The following is a 14,578-nucleotide window of genomic DNA, read 5'->3' as shown; positions in this document are numbered from 1 at the left end:
AACCATCCAACAGAAATCACAGTATTTCTGTCTTGAGAAACAACAGTAACTAGTGTTGTGTCAATGGTTGGCTAAAACTGTGTGTACAGAGCTGCAATCATTATGTATATTGTGAGAGGAAAGTTTTTAAGAATATCTTATAGAGAAGAAAAAAATCTTCCCTTTTTGTACAGCCGGACACCCTGGAAGACAAACAAAATAGATGCGATTGTGAATTTACAGATAATTACAAATAATCTAGTTTTGTTAAAGGGAAGTCCTGCCAAACTAAGATATATATATATAAGGGTGAAACCCTGGAGTATTAAAAAATAAATTATATCTATAAGATTTTACTTTTTTGCCTTAGTGTTAGTATTGGTAAAGGTAATCTGGATATTAAGTGCTTATAAAGTGCTGAAATTCAAATGATGCAACCATTGGCCATGTGTCCAATATTCCCTCATACTCATCCTGTATAGCTCCATCATATCTTCTCAGTTCACCTAAATATGGCACACAAAGTACATTCTGTGACCACATCGAAGTGTAAATAATGCAAATAATAATGGGAACAGTAGCTAAAAGCTGAAATCAGAGCCTTAATAATGCAATATGTTTTTTTGGAGAGCGAGTGTGCTGACAGTGTTCAAAATTGGAAGTTACCAATTACAAGAAATGTGTGTTAAAACGAAGTGAGATATATAGAGATATGAGCCATTCACTACATATCGGAGCTGTGTAGGTTATCATTGATCTCCGTTTCACTTAACAAATTGCGAGACTGGCCACAGGTGCATCAACTACATTCTGTCTGAAGGCACCCAGCTAAAAATACCAGGAGCGAAGAATGAATGTAACTGCGGAACAATGGAAGGTCATGGCGGGGCTGTGGGTGTCAGATCTTGCTGTTCTCCAGGTGCGAGTCAATGTGCTTGATCAAGGCATCATCAGGGTAACCAACAGGGAAGATTAGCTGGCACAACGGGCAGCTCCTGACGTCACCCTCCTCCTCGGTCTCCATCCACAGCTGTAAAGGGCACAGTGATATGTTTGACAGCCATAATGTTTAAAATACACCATTAAAACAGATACAATAAAGGTGAAATGTGTATTTTATTCAATATTACATTGAATAAACATCATCTTTCCCAGCTTGACTGGCACAAACTAAATATTGATTTCCTTGAAATGGGTCAACACTGTTTCTCTGTGCCACTTTCAAGACATTTCAGTGTTTATTAGAGCAGCCAGACAGAGCAACATCATAAGTTCTAATTTAAATTTAATTGGCCACACCCCACAGGGAGTTGAATCGGAATGACAGGAAAAGGACTTTCCTGAATTACAGAAATTTGACAAACAATGGCATTCTGGGAAATCAATTTTTGATAATTAAAAGTGTTTGTAAAGCAGAAAACATATTTTGGTGACATTTCAAACTTTAAAGGATTAGTCCACTCCAGAATGAAAATTTTCTTATAATTTACTCACCCCCACGTCATCCAAGATGTTCATGTCTTTCTTTCTTCAGTCGAAAAGAAATTAAGGTTTTTGAGGAAAACATTCCAGGATTATTCTCCATATAGTGGACTTCAACGTGGACGAATGGGTTAAAGGTCCAAATTGCAGCTTCAAAGGGCTCTACACGATCCCAGCCGAGGAATAAGGGTCTTATCTAGCAAAACGATCGGACATTTAAAAAAACAAAAACATTTTTAACCACAAATGCTTGACTTCACGTACTACGGTAGTCACGTTGGAAAGGTCACGTGTGATGTAGGCGGAAGTATGGAAAACTATATCTCATTATCTCAAACTCATCCGACATCGTTGTTTTACTTTTTTTTGTAAAGGGTGTTTGACTTAGTCTTTGCACATTTGCTTTGTAAACATTGGGTTGGTACTTCCGCCTACGTGTGACCTTTCCAACATGACTACGTAATGCATGAAGTAGTGGACGTCGCAGAGCTAGTGGAAGACAAGAATTTGTGGTTAAAAAGTATATAAAAGTATATAACAGATCGTTTCGCTAGATAAGACCCTTATTCCTAGGCTAGGATTGTGTAGAGCCCTTTGAAGCTGCATTAAAACTGCAATTTTGACCTTCAACCCGTTGGACCCCGGTGAAGTCCACATATGGAGAAAAATCCTGGAATGTTTTCCTCAAAAACCTTAATTTCTTTTCGACTGAAGAAAGAAAGACAAGAACATATTGGATGACATGGGGGTGAGTAAATTATCAGGACATTTTAATTCTGGAGTGAACTAATCCTTTAAGACATGGCTTTATCAAGCCACCATTCAAAGTTTGTCTCAACAAACCTTTCCTTTCTAGTTATTAATTACACATATTTTCAGTTCATTTGAACGAATGGATTTTTTTTTAAAGCATTCTGAATTCTGAATCCAGCACAAATTTAAGGAATCCAGTCTGAAAACATATTTGTAATTCAGTTTGGTTTGGGAAATGGTGCAGAAATTTCACATTTCACCTTTATGTTATTCTCAACATAGGCTCATTGGAAAAATGTGCCTCTCCACCTAAACTCCAAAAAACATACCTATAGATACAATTTACTACAGTTTCCAGCTCAAATAAACAGTAGTGGCAGTAAAACACCAACATTTTTCAGTCATTTTCACACAGATTAAGATTACATGGGCAGATATCAATTAATTTCACGTTGTACTTTGCACAATAATGTGTTATGACCTCAAAAGGCTTTTACCACAGTGCATGGTTTGTAAACTGATACATTTTAATGTTTGCTTCACATAACCAGCTCCATGTGCCTGGCTTTTTTTTGACATAGTAAACTTACTCGGTAGCTCACCTGCATAATTGCGCTTGCAATGCGTCACGAAATGTGCAAGAAGCAAAGTAATATCATTTCGTAGAAATGTTGCCACAGGCACGTTTTTCCTATGACCCTGGGTTGGTTATTCTGCCCATTGATTTGCTACTCACGTTGATGGACGGCCACGACTGGGCGTGCTCTGCATGCAGGTATCCAGGTGGGTGGCAGCTTAGGGTGTTGGGACGGGAAGGAATGGGGAAAGCCGAACAAGAGGCGGGGCCTCTGGAGCTCGATGAGGGGCTCGACACCCCCAGTGTTCGCGGTGGACTGATGGGATGAGGGCAGGACCACTCCTCCTCATCCTCTGAGGACTGAGGAGGCTGTGGGGATGGATGCAGAGATGCTGGGCTGGGCTGAGGCTCGAAATGCAAGTGGGACACATCCGAGTGGTGGAAGGACAGCTCCCTGGACAGCCGTGGAGATTCAGCCAATCCCCCATCGCCAGACTGAGAGCCCTGTCTTTGAACTAACATGTGCTGGCTTCCTCCATGTTGCTGTTGTTGTTGCTGCTGTTGTTGCTTCTGCTTGTGGTAGCTGTCGACATAAGGTCGAGGTTTCGGCAGGGTGGACACCGGGTCCAGAGTAAACCGTGGCGGCCGTTGATAAGCCGACGGATCGGCTACTTCAGAATAACTGCGTCTTCCCTGGAAACTGGCCCTCAGGTGGTGGGAAGTGGGCCTGCAGGAATAGGAAGCGGGCCCGTCGCTGAGCTCAGGCAGAGGTGAGCGACGGTGCATGTCCGGAGAGAGTCGCTGCAGGATAGGGGAGCGCCGCTGGGGCACAGGGGAGTGGCGCTGTTGGATGGGGGAGTGACGCTGTTGGATGGGGGAATGCCGCTGCGGAATGGGCGAATGCCTCTGGTGAGGGACAGGAGAGTGGCGCTGAACTAGAAGATGAACACAAAAGTGAAAAAAGCTCTATAGGTTAAATATAAGCAGTAAGACATTAAACATAACCACGTTGGATAAATGCTTGAGATCAGTGTTAATCTTGTTAACAAAATTACTTCTAAAAGTCAGCATGAAATTAAATGTCACCATACTATTTTCTAAATCCATTTTATTATGTTTTACTTTTACTTTTGCATTTTTTTTTTTTTACCTAGTAATCTTGAACTCGACCTTCTGGTCAAACAACAGACTTCTCTCTGGTGACGTTTCTAATCCTTTATTTTACTTAAACTCACCTCTGCAAGTTGGCATTCATCTACCTCCATTATGGAGTGAGACGCCCAATCAACAACTGATAAATATAAGTCACCGTCCTACATTTTTTCTTTTTTGATAATCCATTACACTCAGATGTATGTCACTATACAGAAGTAAAGATCTGTCGTTACTTCCGTTTAATCTCCAATATCAACAATAACGAAGACGAGACAAAAAATGTGCATCATGACTATATTTAAGCAATTTCAATTAAAACTATTGACGGAAATATGCCACAGCAACTATTATCAACGCACTAACAATGTTTTTTAACAATAAAAGTATAGAAAAAATATGATCATTTCAAATAATTCAATCACAGTCAATAATGACAAGGATTGACCTACAGTACATGACCCGTGCGAGCTGAAGAGTTAATGTACACTGAAGTGCTTTTTTAGCGTATTGTTAACTAAGTCACACAGACACATCCTATACATATAAGATGAATCAGATTTAAATACACAGCATAAACATAGTCAGAATGAGCAAGTCACATTGTGATTATGCACTTTCCGTAACAACAAACTAAAACATGGGCAAATGACATGAAGTATCTGTTAAAATAATGTGGTAAAATTCCTTTATAAATAGTTTGAATGTCTGGTTAAATTAAAGGTAGCATGGTTCCTTTTATTACCGGAAGAATATCTTGAAAGGCAGTGTAAAGAAAACAGTCCCCAATGGACAGATAGACGTCTGTAATGACTTCCTCTTTCCCCTCGCATTTCCTCTTTGAGATATTTCCATATTGTTTTCCTGTGCATTCACCCCCAGCACCTGTGGTAGGCTACTTCTACACAAGTTTTTGACTAGTAACGGGCATACAAGATCTTGTACAGAAGATGCATCTGTCTCTCAATAATAAGTATAACGTGCATATACTGAGCTTCCTGCAATCGCGAGATTGCAATCGGCTATTTCGAAAAATCAGTCTATCTATGAATCAGTAGGGGTTTTTTTTTTCCCCATCCGCTTCTGCTTTTTGGTCTGGTTTCCTATATCAAATAGGTTGTGTGGTTGAGTGCAGAGGTGCTAAAAAGATAAGGGGGGACTTGTTTATGTTCTCAAACTCTAAAGAAGAGACGCTCAACGTGAGAGGCGATCAAGACGTCAGCAAAAATATTCCTTGTGGAATACAGCGAGAGCAAACAAGCATGCAGTGCTAAAAAAAGCACGTTTACACACCCACTGTGTTGAATTTTGACAAGGTTGACAAATTGGTTCTATAGCAAAAGAGGTTCATTAAAGTATGAAAATATGATTATTACCTAAATCAGGTGTTCTTGACACTACATGGCAAAACGTTTGAGCATTGGTAAGGTCAGGTTTGGCAGTCAATGTTTTAAATCATCCCAAAGGACTTAATTGAGTGCTGTGAGAGCCACATATGGGAATATATTAAATTATTGATTTCTTCTTTGCAACCGTGTAAACAGGCTTTATCCAATTTTTGGATCTTGTACCTAATCAAGCCAGTTTCATTTAATTCAGTCACGGACCTCTTTCTACTGTAAATGAGATAGCCAAACCGGTAATTAGACGGTGTCGAGACAGCAACACAGTGTCGGCCCAGATCCGGGCCACATCTGGTACACGAGGATTCAACGCGAACCAGATGTGGGCCGGATCTGGGCCGACACTGTGTTGCTGTCTGGGTACGTACTTCTGGCCGAATAGTGTATATTCACGACGGTGTAAAATGTAAACACAGTTGTTCAAATCTATACCACTAATGTATAGACATGTACATCTATTAATGTATACTGAATGTCTTGTCCTCATACCTGGGCTAACCGGCTCCTGTGAGGCTTTCCGCAATATCTCGGTCTGTTTCGAGGTCAGAGACTGTAACTTGCCCAACTCCTCTGTTAGCTCAGTATAAGCCAAAGCCAGATTGACTCTGTATAGAGAACAGGAGAAAAAGAGAGAATGAGAAAAGAAACAGTTTTAGTATTAAAACCACCAAGTTTAACCATCATTGCCATATTCTTGCAATATAAATTAGGCTCATACTGTAAATTATTTACAAAACTAAACATTACATACCAAGTGCAATTAATATCATGCTATTACCGCCTGCTAACCAGCTGAGATGGAACTGCACTGGATCTAAACCGCACATATATCTGACAATGACAATAAAAAATATCAGCAGTACTTCCTCAGCACTTATGACAAATAAAAGCAATAATAAGGTGATATGCTTCAGAACATAACAATGGTTGACAATTATGTTTATGACAGTTGGTAACACTATTTAACTGTGATATGTGTCGCTCCACCAGAAAGAACATAACGCATGACTGGGCCAGAGAAGAAAACAGTGTAGTTTCTAATCATGTGACTCTGCCGCCGTCACTCACCATGGCAACACATTTCTAAAAAGCCTCAGTCATCACAAAAATTGCCAACTGATTTCCTACATTACTGTGGTAGTCTCTCGTAGCACTACGCGGTCTCCTTCTTCACACATTATAAAATAACTTTAACTCAATCAATTTTTCATGTCTAATTGTTTTTTTAATATGATAAACAGTCATATAAACAGTATTGTATAGAATAAAATAAATTAGGTTTATTTTGCAGCAATGACGGGTCAACTGTACATTACATCTTAACTTGCAAACTTGTTGCTTTCCTTTCATTGATACTCATTTCACAAAAATGTGTCAATAAAATACTGTATTGATATTATCTTGTTTACTCAAAAGATAAATTATTCAAATACATAATAAGCCTGACACAGATGAGTGATACATTTGTGATAATCATCAAAAAGTAAGTTTATTGTAAAACTAATTTTGATGCAAGGAAACAGACACTTTGTCATCAGAGGCACTTTATCTGATTCTGTACAGACCAAATTCACAAAAACCTTCGGTGCTTTATTCTAAAAAGACTCATCACTTTTGAGATGGTGTCAGATATATATGGAGAGACATTTCAGTTTTTACGCTTCAGAGGGCACATGCGACCACTCACTTTTTTTTTAAACCTGCTTACATTCGCATGAATTTGAGAACCACAGAGAAGTATATAGTATGTGTAACCATCATAGTGTTAAATTAACTTGTACTTTTCTCACCTGCGATGAGATGACTAAACGCCTGTGAAGAGACGACTCAACGCCGGCGATATGTTATGCCCTAAATTAATACTTAATTAGCTAACTGTATTTTTTCTTTGTATATTTCTGAAATGCACTTTCTGTAAAGCTGCTTTCCACCTTTAAAGGTCAACTACCACGTTGTTATGTAAAGTCACTATAATGCATATTTTAATTAATTGCAAATGATAATAATGACTAAATAAGAAAACAAAAACATGATGAGAGTCAAACATGCATGAAGGGGTCAATACTAATCATAAAGTTCAGTGCATTTTAATAAGATGAGTCAAATGAGTCAGCTGCCGCCAAAGCATGCCAAGGTCACATCTAGTCAATTTTCTCTCTCAGTTAGTGGAGGACTAAAAATCATTCTCAGCCAAACACACACACACACACACACACACACACACACACACACACACACACACACACACACACACACACACACACACACACACACACACACACACACACACACACACACACACATATCCATATGGCCCAACGATATAAAAGAGATCCAGCAGCATAGTTGCATAATCATCCCTTGTATCTGTTTATATTGAGACTACTTGATACCAAAGAACAAACTGACCTCAGTATAGGCAATGTACTGGATGCTCAGCTCTAATTTGTATTCATAGACCACAGATCAAAAGAAACCACAGGCCAATCGGCTCTAACCAGCACCACCAGTGATCTGCAAAGTTTTCCCCTGTTGCTGGCCAATTAGCCATAGCATTGGATATTCTTACCGTTCTGCTCATTGTGTCCATCATTTGGCCCTCTGGGCTCCTGAGCATCCATGGTACTCAGCGGTAATGAGTTTCCTTTCTCTTCCATCATTACAGACGCATGAGCAACAACTAGACTGTCCAAGTGTCATTCTCATTTGATAGACACTATCTATCAAAGAGGTATTTACAGCAGATTTAGATGATGTGCAACACTTCTTTTCTCACCTCCACACATGCTCGCGCACACACACACACACACACACACACACACACACACACACACACACACACACACACACACACACACACACACACACACACACACACACACACACACACACACACACACACACACACACACACACACACACACACACACTTTTTATATATATAAAGGTAAAGCTAAAATCACAACCCTTGAAGTATGAAAAAGTGCTTTTAAAATAAATATTCTGAATGTTCCAATCCAATCTGACTTCTGACTTGATGTCTGAATGCTGCCTAAATCATAAATCATACACTGTTCGTTCATTGGCCAGAGGAGAACTAACCCTTATTTAAGCTGGATTGTGACGCTACTTTCTTCTGCAAACAAACTTTGTTACATTATTTTCCTGTTATCTCTGTAAAGCTGCTTTGAAACAATCTGTATGTAAAAAGCGCTATATAAATAAAGGTGACTTGACTTGCCTTTTGTTGAGCAGCTGCAGTACTATTAAGTACAAAAAGTAAAAAAAAAAAAACACACACGGTGGGAGGATGTGTACGTGTGTGTGTGTGTGTGTGTGTGTGTGTTTGGTGTGTGTGTGTGTGTATATCTGAGCTTTTTTATGTGAATATTGATGATGATGAACTGTGGGAGGGATGGGTGTGTGGGCTGCTTGAGCGATGTCTGACCTTTGTTCTGAAACTAGTATCTATAATATTCTTCATCTTTATGCAAACAAATGTTGGCTATATGTATTTATCTTCTATTTTTCAGCAAAACTTCAAAATAAAGCAGCCAAATAACTTAATCAGCACAGCACACACTACAGACGATAAATACCATGTAATCAGGAACAAATAAGGACCTTACACCAAAGAGCATTATTAAAAATAGTTGCAAAATATCCATCTCAACTCTTCGAACCAGTTTCTTTGGGTAAATAAAGCACTTTAAGTTTTGCTAACCAAACATCTCAATGTATACACACACACACACACACACTTAAAAAACAGTTTAACTGAGAGTTTCTATACAATGAGGTGACACTCTCTGGTTTATGAAGTGGCATGTTGGGACATCACCTTGCAGTGCGCCATATGTTTAAAGACCATTTTAACTATTAGTTGAAGATAGTTTTTATTCTGTAGCAGCTAAGTAAATTTAGCTGACAATGCATTAATATTAGCTAAATGTATCCATTTTCAATACTTTTATTACTAACTACTAGATCAATAAAGTTACCATTAAAATCTAAAATTTAATCTGTACATTTATTTATTTATTTATTTATTTGAGCAGTAACCATTCTGCTCAAAAGGAGTGAGCCGAAGCAAAGGAGCTTATAAGCGCACCCCCAAAATGTAATACAAGAAAAATTCTCATTTCGCAATAGTACAAGGGAACATAGTGCAAAAGCAACAATACAACAACAAAGAGACAACAAAGTATCTGATCATGGTAGAAATACCCCTAATGACAAATCATTTCTTCTTCTCTATACTTAAAAAAAAATTTTTTATTTGTATTTGAAAAGCTTGATGTTTAGACTTCGTTTCATCACCATCTCCAAATTATTCCACAGTTGTACCCCATTAACTGTAAGGCTAAAACTTTTCAAAGTTGTACTATGTTTCTGCGTCCTAAAGTTTAAATCTTCACGTAATTCATAACAACCAGTACGTTCTTGGAACCTTCTTTGTATTTGGCTTGGTAACAATTTGTGCCTTGCTTTGTATAGCATCTGTACTGATTGGAACTCAACAATGTCATAGAACTTCATGATCTTTGATTTTAAAAATAATGAGTTTGTGTGGTCCAAAAACCCAACTTTATGAATTAATCGGATAACTCTCTTTTGCAACATTACTATTGGTCTTAATGTGCATTTATAAGTGCTACCCCATATCACAGAACAATAATATAAATAGGGCAAGATCAAAGAACAATATAAAGTATGCAGAGCTTTAAAGTATTACATAAAGTATGCAGAGCTTTAAAGTATTACATTGCTTAAGAAAAAAACATATAACATGTACATATAGCAATTTTTCTTTTAGGGATGGAAATTTCAATTAAAGATACCAGAACATTGCTAGAAAACAAGACAAAACATCAAAAACTACCAGCATAAGAATGTCTGAGTAACTGCAAGTAAGATTTTGGCCGTTTTCTGTTAAATCACGGCTTTTACAAGAACCAGCAGTTCAAACAGAGAGGGGGAGTAGAGTATGAAACTGTGAGGTGCAAAGAGATGTAGGCATTACTGGGACCTTCCTTTCCAAGACTCTCCATTTCACTTAAACACAGGTTACTTTCAGTTCACCTGTATTCTTTTCAGCGTCAGTTAGACTTTAGACCACTTCTGTGTGATTGTGAAAGTGATCTGGAGGCTTGCCAATAGCTATACTGCCCTCTACTGGCACATATCCATGGCCCACACATTTAAAGGGAACTAGCCATGAAATTTCAGCAAAATCTACCAAAAAAAAAAAGTATGTGCAGCTGTGGTCTTTTAATCAAGGAAATAGACACTTACTGTTCATCTCCAACTTTCTTTATCCACTCCACATCACACTGTCCACACGTGGAGCTCACCTCCTGTGCAAAAGACAGTCATGTCAGGCTTTATGCTTTCTTTATATTACCTATGTGCAATCTGAACTATATGTGAACCTTCACTCCGGTTCAAAAGTTTGGGGTCGGCAAGATTTCTTAGTAACACTTTACAATAAGGTTTCATTAGTTAACTATATTAGTTAACATGAACTAATAATGAACTGCACTTCTACATCATTTATTAATCTTTGGTTAATGTTAATTTCAACATTTACTAATAATACATTATTAAAATAAAAAGTTGTATTTGTTAACTTTAGTTAACTAACATGAACAAACATTGAACACCTGTATTTTTATTAACTAAAGTAACAAAGATTAACAAATACAGTAACACATGTTTTACTCATGGTTAGTTCATGTTAGTTAATGACTAATGTTAACAACTGAGACCTTTTTGTAAAGGGTTACACTTTTTTTTTTTAAGTCTCTCACCAAGGCTACATTTATTTGATTAAAACAGTAATATTGTGACATAATATTACAATTTAAATTACATTTCTTTTTATTATATTTTAAAATGTAATTTATTCCTGTGATGGCAAAGCTGCATTTTCAGCACTAGTCTTCAGAGTCACATGATCCTTCAGAAATCATTCTAATATGATGATTTGGAGCTCAAGAAACATTTCTTCTTATTACGAAAACAATTTTGCAGATTAATTTTTTTTTGTGTGAAATATATGTGCATCCTTGATAAAAGTATTAATTTCTTCCAAAGAAATATAAAGTCCAAGTTTATAAAAGCATAAAAGGTCACGCCACTGCTGGATCTGAGACAAAATTCAAAGGCAAAATTCAGTTACTAGGCTATAATTGAAAGACAAAGTTTTTTTTTTATTGAATTTTGATTGTTTTATTATTACTCATCACATTGTTCTCTATCTGATAAAGCACAGATCATAGTCAAATATATCTACTTCTCTTAGAAAAAAAAGGTTCTATATAGAACCTTAAATGGTTCTGTTCTGTCATGCAGTTTTTATATAGAACCTATTAGAAGTTTCCATCATGGATCCTTTTATGGATTTAGTTTTAAATAATTAATTTGGATTTATTGACAGTTGATTTAATGGATTTTTCATTTTAATGACATTTTATGAATTAAGCAGCTTGTAAACATACTTTTTCACTATATATTTTTTTAAATAACCCGTCGAACACTTAAGTAGGCCTATTATGCAAACATTTAAAGACATTTCTCTTTATATAGAACCTTTTTTTGGTATAAATGGCATTTTAGAATCCTATAGGGTAAGAACCCCCGTTGAACCTTTTACCTAAGAGTTTGATTTTGGTCAAAACTCTATTCTGACAATGTGCAGTTCATTTGTCTTTAAGCATGAGCATGTCACTGACCCTCTGTCTCTGGTTGCTTTGCAATTCTCTCAGCTCTTCCCGTAGTCTCTCACATTCAGCCTTTAGGTCCTCCTCCCTCTGACACGCCCCCTGAGCCTCGTGCCGTGCCCCCTCTAGCTCCGCCTCCAGGCGCTGTAATTTGAGGTCAGAGAGGGTGTCCAGACTTCGGGAGCTCTGTAGGGTCATGGGGCAGTCTAGCACTAGGGATGGGACAGTTATCATGATTAGATAAGCCAAACACATTGCGTCAATGAATAAAACTGTGCCTTTTACTGCTGGAAAAGAAGGTCAACATACACAGCCTATGCAATACAAAATTTGTTTAAAAAGAATAAAAGTAACTAGGAAATATCAGAGCTTGTAAATATAAGCTTGTGTTTTTTATACTTTAGTTTTGTGTAAATTGAGTTCTGTTGAAGTGTAAATGTCTATAAAAAAAGCCTTTCACAAAGGATCTTTCACAATCCACATGACAGACCAATCGCAATTCAGTATGCAAATAAATGTAAGAAAGAAGATCAAATCAGCCAGATCTATATTACAGTGCCTGGGCCAGACCTGGGCCATATCAATAAATAAGAGTCATTTTACAGGGTGTGGGCCACATATGGGCCAGAGGAAATTGTCCGTTTTCAGTGTGTGGGCCAGTTTTGGGCCTGGGACCTCAGCCAGAACTGGGCCAGAATTAAAGCAAGGATGAGGCCCCTGAGAATCCCCATTGCTATCTGGGAATGCTGTACAGTGTGGAGATATTGTCAATAAGAATGATTTGAAAGCCAAATTGAGATTTTCAAACTTTAATATATTAAAGTATGAAGTTTAATAAATAGATGGCACATCAAAGGCTGAAATTAAATAAATCACCAAAAATGTGAAGTATAATGTTTCAAGAATATCGATATATTGCTGGTGTTCCTCAAAAGAAACATCCTCACAACATGTGATGATGCAGACAAATTGTCCGATCTATCACAGATCTATCTTTGACCTCATCTGTCACTCAAAACAGGTTTAAGCGAGACCAACAGATATACCTTTTGTGTTTGTCTACACTAATGGGAAATTCTCTCCTCCATCAGCCAATGGAAAAGACGGCAACTTATCTGGACAAGTTGCCCTATAGGGACACCAATGTTAACACAGTTGATTTCTGCCCTGTTAACTTAACAGGGCAGAAATCCAACCTAAAGTCATCCTACATGCGTCCTTTACTCCATGTACTATAGCTCAGAAACCTTGAAGATGGAGAATACAAGACTGAACTATTCCCTGTCAGAGCGTCCTGCTCCTCACCCCCGGCGTGGGTGCTGTGATTCAGCAGCTCATAGAAAAGCAGTCCTTGAGCCAGCAGCTATTGTGACAGTTCAGCAATAAGCAACCAGAAAACACACACCCCTGCACGCCTACATCTCACACCAAAACCACAGTGAAATGGATTTTTATTCTTTTTTTTCTCCATAGTTGCATGAAATATTTGTATTCATGAGGGCACACAAAATTGACATAATTCTTGTATTATTTTCTGACAAGGTTACAGAACATCTCTGTTGTGCAATTTACATAAATACATAATTTTCTTGAGTTCTCCGGGATTATTTGACTCCTGTTGAGCGCCTTTGAGTTTGACTGAAACGTTTTAGATCCCTGAAAGAGGGTCACAGGGGAAACGTATGTCCTTTCCACTTACATAGTCTCTTTGTTGTGAGAGTCTTTTCTGAGCCTCAATCCGAATAAAAAGAGACAGTGAAAGGAAAGAGAAAGGAAGAGGGAAATTAGGTAAAAGGAGAGAGATGCAACACAACACTGCCATCAGGGGAAAAAACAAAGAGGACCAAAAGGACAAGAGGACCGATGCTTGGTCTGTTTGAAGTCCTTCATCGGAGAGGGGCTCTTTGAAAAAAAAAACTAAATTAGGCTAGATTGAAAACTGGACAGAAATTGTGAAGCATATATAATGAAAAAGGACACTTCAAAGACCCAATACACAATTGTTGTGGAATACAAATGAAGCCGGCACATAAAATGACAAATAATGAACATGCTGATATATAAACCTAATAGCAAATATATATAAATGGCAAAACACCAAGCTTTTCATTGTCTTAACCACAAAATATTGGTCAGGATATGAGCAAAACTTAAGCAAATGCACTACTTAAAAAAGTCATTGCGGTCTCAGAAAAACATCAAAATACAGAATTAGGTTTTCAGCAGAATATGGGAATTGAGTGTGGAGTGATAAATCACAATGAAACACGAGTGGCATGGTGATGCTCCAGAACGGTGTCTTCGAAAATCTGGTGAGAAATATAATAATAAATGCATCTCTACCACAGTGAAGCATGGAGGGAGATGTGTTATTGTGTGGGGAGCCTTTTAAGCTGCTGGTATGGGTGAGCTATTTAACTGTAAATAGTTAATTGTTCATGCAAAATTCTGTCATTGTTATTGTTTACTCATGTTGTTCCAAACCTGTATGAGTTTCTTTGGTCTGTTGA

General features: G+C 37.7%; 1 protein-coding gene across 2 annotated transcripts in view; it reads right to left on the bottom strand.

Moving 5' to 3' along the window:
• Positions 1 to 622: 622 nt before the first annotated feature.
• Positions 623 to 14,578, bottom strand: part of tbkbp1 (TBK1 binding protein 1) — a 43,135-nt gene continuing 29,179 nt past the window's right edge. For both annotated transcript variants that reach the window (XM_056255733.1, XM_056255732.1), the window contains 5 exons: positions 12,081 to 12,280; positions 10,642 to 10,703; positions 5,836 to 5,951; positions 2,951 to 3,726; positions 623 to 1,009 (listed from right to left, as the gene is read on the bottom strand). In XM_056255733.1, coding sequence (XP_056111708.1) covers positions 878 to 1,009; positions 2,951 to 3,726; positions 5,836 to 5,951; positions 10,642 to 10,703; positions 12,081 to 12,280 — 1,286 coding nt within the window. In that variant the 3' untranslated portion in view covers positions 623 to 877. The remainder of the gene's footprint in view (positions 1,010 to 2,950; positions 3,727 to 5,835; positions 5,952 to 10,641; positions 10,704 to 12,080; positions 12,281 to 14,578) is intronic.

The sequence above is a fragment of the Rhinichthys klamathensis genome, unplaced genomic scaffold (assembly GCF_029890125.1).
Source record: "Rhinichthys klamathensis goyatoka isolate OS25496 unplaced genomic scaffold, OSU_Roscu_1.1 h1tg000121l_1, whole genome shotgun sequence".
NCBI lineage: Eukaryota > Metazoa > Chordata > Actinopteri > Cypriniformes > Leuciscidae > Rhinichthys > Rhinichthys klamathensis.
Note: the sequence above shows the minus strand (reverse complement) of the source record. Positions and strands in the feature narration are given on the sequence as shown.